Source organism: Danio aesculapii, chromosome 4 (genome assembly GCF_903798145.1).
Source record: "Danio aesculapii chromosome 4, fDanAes4.1, whole genome shotgun sequence".
In the NCBI taxonomy this organism is placed as follows: domain Eukaryota; kingdom Metazoa; phylum Chordata; class Actinopteri; order Cypriniformes; family Danionidae; genus Danio; species Danio aesculapii.
Window position 1 is genome coordinate 59719859 of NC_079438.1, and position 7578 is coordinate 59727436.

The 7578-nt window shown below is 44.8% G+C and overlaps 1 protein-coding gene across 1 annotated transcript in view; it reads right to left on the reverse strand.

The window, feature by feature from the left end:
- The window catches only part of tulp4a (TUB like protein 4a), a 29424-nt gene that overhangs the window by 2702 nt on the left and 19144 nt on the right, over positions 1-7578 (reverse strand). Inside the window, exons 7-13 of the mRNA XM_056456294.1 lie at positions 6467-6624; positions 5562-5786; positions 4215-4449; positions 3984-4128; positions 3521-3665; positions 3332-3425; positions 13-3242 (exon numbers count right to left, since the gene is read on the reverse strand). Coding sequence (XP_056312269.1) covers positions 13-3242; positions 3332-3425; positions 3521-3665; positions 3984-4128; positions 4215-4449; positions 5562-5786; positions 6467-6624 — 4232 coding nt within the window. The remainder of the gene's footprint in view (positions 1-12; positions 3243-3331; positions 3426-3520; positions 3666-3983; positions 4129-4214; positions 4450-5561; positions 5787-6466; positions 6625-7578) is intronic.

The following is a 7578-nucleotide window of genomic DNA, read 5'->3' on the forward strand; positions in this document are numbered from 1 at the left end:
TTATTTGCATACCTGTCTGCCCTCAAGCTCAATCTGGAAGTTCTTTGCTGATTCCTGCGTGACTCTCCCTCCAAAGTCCAGCTGGTAGACCTGCGTGGCTTCATTCCAAAGAGGCTGTTTGTTGGCCATGATGTAGACGAAGCCCTGGCTGCCGAGGCCACGGTCCTCTTTCTCATTCGCTTTTCGGCATTTGATCTCATCCAGCTCACAACCTCCTGCCCGCAGGTTTCTTTTGGCTTTCCAACTTTTTTTCCCACTCTGGCTCTGGTTCATCAGCTCATCTCCACTGATGAAGAGCTCTGGCTCACTCTCTGAGCTGTCCTGGAACTCATTTGTGGTGGCCTTGCTTAGCTTTTTGGCTTTCAGCTGCTCTTTTTGACCTTTAGGTTTCTTTTTATCTCTTCCACCTAACCTCGGACTGGAGATGAGGGAGTTGAAGTCCCCAAGGGCACGGCCCTCTTTTTTGGACTTGTTGCCTCCCTCTGTGATTGCTGGAACATTAGCTTCATCTGCCCGAGTGTTGTCCAAACGCTTTCGATTCTTCTTGCCAAACCTGTCTGCTCGTTGAGGAACAGGGCTTTCGTTAAGTGAGAGCACCTCTTGAAAGCCTTCCCCAGCTTCAGCTATTGCTTCTGGGGGACTGACCGCAGTCTGGAGGTCTGGGGGAGGTGAAGGCAAAGGCGGCGGTTGAGGAGGTGGAGAAAGAACAGGTTTATCTAGCATGTGGGAAGCCTTGGGTGGGAGAGATGGGGCAGGACCTGGGGGGCTCGGCATGGGAGGACAGGGATTGTAAGAACCCCATGGATGAAGAGGAATGGCAGTTACAGGCAAACTAGAACAAGAAGCTGTACCAGGGTACATTGGTGGGAGGGGACAACAAGCCAGGTTGGGCAAATTTGGTGGATAACCAGGAGGCAAGACCACTGCCTGGTCTTGCTGGGAAAAGGAAAGTGGAGCAACCACCTCTTTAGGAGAAGGGGGCCGTGGAGATGCTTGCACTGCCTGCAGTGGGGGACTACTGTATGCAGCACTTGGTGGATAGGGCAATGCAATCTGATAAGCTCCCGCTAGTGGAAAAGTGGTGGGGTTAGGACTCGTTGGAGATTTAGGTGATAGGACAAATGGAAGACGAGATACGTCCAGATGCTGTGCAGGGCCGAGGATGAGCGGAGGTGGTTTGTGAGGTGCAGGAGGTCCAGAGGGGGACAGAGTCGCTGTGCGCTCTTGAGGAACCCAAATCTCTTCCGTAGCAGATGGGTCCCATTGATACGGTGGAGGCCGTTTGACTGTCAAACCCACTACCTCAGTATTAAGAGCCATTTGTCTTAGAGACTGATTCAATGCCTCATCTTCTGTAAAGGCAGAGTTGATATAGTCAGCCCTTTCCCTGTTTCCAGCTCCAGTAGCCACTCCACCAGTGCCATCCAGACTAAGCAGACTGTAGGAAGATTGGGAAGGCAGAGGAGAGGCACTGTTGGAGTGCACTATAACCGTGCTATGAGGTGCACCACCCCCAGTTGGTGGGAAATCTTGCCTAATGATTGTGCCCCCAGCTATTCCGTTACTTCCACTGCTTGTGGTTCCACTACCGTTATTACTGCACTGACTGCATGTATAAAGAGCTGTCGGCCCTCTTGGTTGATAGGAAGCAGACAAAGTACTGGCTTTGGCCTTGGGGGGTAAAGTCCGCTGGGGATCCAGCATTTGGGAAACCTTCAATGCAGCTTCCCGACTGTTGCGCCTCAAGGTAGCATGAATCAAGCTGCTGTCCAGTCTCTGGCCAGGGTTGCGCCCTGCTCCGGCCTGGTTGGCTATGTCAGGGTAAGGGGGAGGGTCCCCGCTGGGTATAGAGTACCGTGGCACAGTGAGACGGTTCAACGTGGCTGAGGCATAGGGCAGCTGCACCTTCTTCCCCTCTACAGCAGAGGAAGATGATGAGACCCTGAGGGTGGCGGAGCTTCCTGGGCCCTGCAGCGTGTAAACATTCTGGTTGCAAACAAGTCGTGTGCGGGGTCTGCACACCTCTTCCACATTTCCACTGCTGTCAAATGTGGTGATGCGTTCATAGCCCAATGGGGTTGGGTATTGAGCTCCTAGTGCACCAGGTGGATACAAGGTCAGATCCCCTTTCTTTAGACTAACTTCTCCTGAGGATGACGTGCTAGTGCTGCTTCCCACTGCCCCAGAGGTGGAACTTGCAGAAGCAGCAGCAGTCGCAGCTGCCACTGCAGCGGCAACTGTGCCAGGGTAAGGAGGGGGTGGGTTCATTTTGCTAATCTCAAGAGGTGCAGTAAAAACTACTGCATCACCCTCAGCTAGTTGTGGGGCAGAACGAGTGGTTTTAATTTTAAGCAGGAGCTCATGCTCCCCACGATCTGTACTGTGCTCTACAGTAGGGACAGCAACTGGTATTGTACTTTGTGGAAGCTGAATGACTGGGCATGATGGTTGACCTGAGGGCAAAGTTGGAACAGGGATTTGCATCTGATGCTGCTGTTGCAACTGCTGCTGCATTTGCTGGTGCTGTAGCTGCAGTTGCATTTGCAGATGCTGCTGTTGTATTTGATGCTGAAGCTGTTGCTGCATCTGCTGTTGTTGCTGCATCTGTTGGATCTGCTGTTGCATGTGTTGCTGCTGCTGTTGCTGCATGTGCTGATGCTGCAACAACTGTTGCTGCTGCAGCTGATATTGTTGCAGCTGTTGCTGTAGCTGCTGTTGCTGATAATGCTGTTGCAGCTGCTGATGTTGTTGTGATTGCTGCTGCTGCTGCTGTTGTTGTTGGGACTGTGCAACTAAAAGCCGACCAACGTCCATACCTCCAAAGATTACCTGACCAGGACTAGAATATCTGGCAGGAACAGTGTATTGTGCTGTGAGCACAGTGTCATGCTGTCCTTGGTCAGACACCCCAGGAGGAGCCACAGTCGATGTTGGGTTGGACAATACGTCTAACTGGACATTCTGATTGGCTAGTAGGGATTGGACTAGGCCAATGCTTTGAGTTGGAGACATGGCTTGGGCAGGGCTGTGTATGGGGGCAATGGGTATGTTAACAGTGCAAGGTGGATTATCATCAGTGATTCCTGATGCTCCTGTGACAGGCAGGTCATCCTCGTCCTCACTGAAGACATTAGGACTGAACATAGGAAGGTTAATGTATTCCACCGCGATCTTCCTCACCTCAGGGAGGTAGATGGTCATCTGTCTGGGCTGGAGGTGAAGCAGACTTGTCTTGTAGATAACTAGTGAGATGGCAAAGAATTTTTAATGTAGACAAAGTTGGATGTGTAAAACATGTAGAATAACCACTGAATTTGTAAAAGTGCAATACCTGCACCAAGATTTGTTGGCAAAAATGCTGCAAGCCCAACAATTTTGAACTTTGTTCCCCATATGTTAGATGTAACTTGCGCAAGGTAATTGTGCTAAAATACAAAGAGACAGATAAATTGTAATAAAAAGGAGATGCAGTTTACAGCCAACATGATCTATAAATTAGTTGTATAGCTTTGGTAATTACCTGTGTGATGTCATCTAGTGGGAACTCTCTGCGAGTCAGACTTGGAGAGCCAATAGAGGGCTTGCGAATGGGTAACCGTGGCGATCGGGATATTTCCTGTGTGGTGCGGGACAGCTTGGGGGACTTACGGGGATCTATATTTATCCTGTTGGTAAAGGGACACACTAAGTCTCTACAGAGAAGGCAGCACACGAAGAGAAAAGTTCAAGGTGAGTTTCCAGAAGCATGCATTGTAAAATTGCAGTTAAATAACAAACGTGGACACGTGACATTCTAGCAATCTTAGTAAAGCATTTTATCTTGCATTTCTTGTTAGCGGACACACATGCAATTTCACAATATGAAAGCTTGCAGATGCTCTTGCAAAGGTGACCTCAATGAAGTGATCAATAATAAGCCATATAAAAGTACAATTAAGTTTCGATTGAACTTAATGTTCTCAAAAATCTGAAATATGCTGTACCTGGGAAGCTTGGGAGACTTGCTCCCTCTGGAGATCTTTGGTGATTTCTTTCCTACCCAATCATCATTGAGCTCAATGTCACTGGAATCTGAGCAATTGCAGCTGTCAATCATGGAGGGGATGAAGCTGTTCCCATACACTTCATCTGTGGTAAAAATTTAAATAAAATTGAGCCCCAATCTGACAGCCATTTTGCTACAAAGCACTCTTCATTTACTTTTCTAAACCCACCTGTTTTCCCATCAGTCTTCGGGTCCATGATGACAAATTCAGGGCGAAGTTTGCTAATCCTACGGCCCTTCAGAATAGGAACAAGTCCTCCCAGATACTCCAGGTATAAGGTGTAGCATGGACCGCCGACCTCAGGGTTGTCCTCCGTTCGCTTCATGGTGCAGTGCAGACGCTCATTACCTGACGTCGGATAGCTCACAAAGTCCCGCATGTTGTTGGGATCTGGGATTGGAGGCTAAAGGGAGGAAAGGGTGCCAGATACAAAGACAGATGGACATTTTCAGAGTATTTCTTTAAATGAGGACTGGGCCAATAAACTGACGCATTGCAATTTGTGTATCATTTCTAGAATTTTCTAAGTATTTCAGAATGCTTTGTGATTGACTCTTGGCTAGTTTTTATAAGCAGATGGTGCTCTAGGCTAGTTTTAAACAGCAGACAATGCAAAAACTAGTTTTAAACAAAAGAGGGCACTCTAGGGTTGTGTTTAACGGCAGACGGTGCTCAAGGATAGTGTTTAACGGCAGACGGTGCTCTAGGCTAGTGTTTAACAGCAGATGGCGCTCTAGGCTAGTTTTTAAACAGCAGACGTGCTCTAGGCTAGTTTTTAAACAGCAGACGGCGCTCTAGGCTAGTTTTTAAACAGCAGACGGCGCTCTAGGCTAGTTTTTAAACAGCAGACGGCGCTCTAGGCTAGTTTTTAAACAGCAGACGGCGCTCTAGGCTAATTTTTAAACAGCAGACGGCGCTCTAGGCTAATTTTTAAACAGCAGACGGTGCTCTAGGCTAGTTTTTAAACAGCAGATGGCGCTCTAGGCTAATTTTTAACAGCAGATGGTGCTCTAAGCTAGTTTTTAACAGCAGACGGCGCTCTAGGCTAGTTTTTAAACAGCAGACGGCGCTCTAGGCTAGTTTTTCACGGCAGATGGTGCTCTAAGCTAGTTTTTAACAGCAGACGTCACTATAGAGGCTGGTTTTTAACAGCAGACGGTGCTCAAGGATGGTGTTTAATGGCAGACAGCGCTCTAGGCTAGTTTTTAACAGCAGACGTTGCTCAAGGATGGTGTTTAATGGCAGACAGCGCTCTAGGCTAGTTTTTAACAGCAGACGGTGCTCAAGGATGGTGTTTAATGGCAGACAGCGCTCTAGGCTAGTTTTTAACAGCAGACGGCGCTCTAGGCTAGTTTTTAACAGCAGATGGTGCTCTAAGCTAGTTTTTAACACCAGACGGCACTGTAGAGGCTGGTTTTTAACAGCAGACGGCGCTCTAAGCTAGTTTTTAACAGCATTTTTGAATAGTAGATGGCATTCTGGGTATTTCTTTAACATTAGATATATATTTTTTACCTTAATAGTGGGAGCGAAGGCAGAAGACACATATGTGCTGAGGCGGGAGGGCATGCTGAGCTTGGCCAGGTCTTTCTCCTCGTGGACGGCGCTGGCGATGGCCTGTTGGCACAGCAGCTGCAGGCTGGAGACTCTGTGCTCCACCCGCAGCACATACAGTGCCGGCCCGCAGGCCAGAAACACACGTGAGTCCCGGTGGCCCCAGCAAAGTGTACTGATCGGCCTCTGAACACAAGCAGAAACACATGTGCACTCAGAAAAACATCACTCAAACTGCCTGTGTTTTCATCAAGATACTACAAGTTTAATAGCCATTAAATATTGTTTTTTTTATACTGTATGTTACTGCATATTTATTATTTAATCTGTAAAAAGTCAATTAAGATGCATGTTTTTAGCCCACACCCATATTATATGTAAATTTTACAATCATTAACACTGAAATGAATTTAAAAAGTATTAAAAATTAAGTAAAATGAATTAAATTAAACGTAATTTTGAATACAAAAACAACGAAAAATGTAAAACATACAACAGTGTTCATTATACATATATGTATAAACTTTTCTAAATAAAAGTATGTTTATTTGAACTATACATAACATTACGTAGTGTAAGAATACAAAGAATATCAGGATAATAATAATAAATAATAATATAATAATAACAACAACAACAACAACAACAAAAAATATATATATAATGAACAACTCCCCACCCCACATCCCTACATGGTATTATTGTCACAAATTTTGTCAAGACATTTCTCATATTGATGTTACATAATGAACGTGGATATTTTTGATCTGCGAGAAATAGTTACATTGCAGGAACTGTTTATTTGATTGTGTTTGTGCGTGCGTGTGAGAGAGAGCGCTTGTGTGTGTTTATGAGCAAACACTCACCTGAGCAGGTGTTTCCAGTGAGTAAATGTGCTCCCCGCGAACATTGTAAAACTTCACAATGGCGTTTCGAGTGGCCTGCGTGGGGTCAGAGGTCACAAGTCTTTCCATCCCAGCAACAGCCAACAGATCCCCCTGGGAACACCACTGCACCACCACATCTGAGGAACACACACAAACACGTTATTACTGTAGAGAAAGACCATTTTAGGTTCACTGCCATATCAGTTTCTCTGGCTGTATTTAATGTGATGGCATTATGAATGCATTAATATTATACACAGCATTAATATGGCATTATGCTATGCTTACTATGTTTATAAATGGCACTTTTCTATAATAAAAAAAGTTTATATGTAACAAAATAATTAATATAAAAGATACAAATCCAAAATATTTGCTTTAAAGACTCCAAAACTATATGTTTAATAGTTCATATCAATTTGTAAATCAATTTGTAATTCCTTTTTATAGCAAATATCAACCTGTATATTATGTTCATATCTATTCGCATACTCCTGATTATTAATAGCAGCCTGCACACTACGTTCATCTATTTGTAAATATCTGATTCTACCTGACACGACTTGAATACTGTGCTCATAGCACATCCACCAGTAAACATTACCCACAGTTTTCTAGAATTGCATTTTAACTTACGCTTGTTTATTCTGCAATTGCTGCTATTGCACTTCGGGTTAGACCTAAACTGCATTTGCATACGTTATGACATTAAAGTTGAATGTAATCTAATCTAAAACAGTTCGGTTCTGTGTAGAAAGTGTAGGAAAAAATCAGTTTGCCATTAGTGAAAACAGATTTCAGCTTTAAATATCAGTATGTTGATTTGTTTAGTTGTATAATGTTTCCCTGAATCTCCAGCAATCTACTGACAGGCTCATTTATACAGGAGAACTCATCAGCAATTCAACTGCTATTTTCTTCGGTCATGTGACCTGTGCAGAGACCTAGAAATGCAGCACAATCCGCTAATATTTCCATCCGATTCAAGCTACGAATATTTAGATCAGAACAAGGCAGAAATATGATCACAAATTGTAAATTGTGAGCATCTGAGATCAATATTCTGCTGTTTTCAAGTCATTTAAAACCCT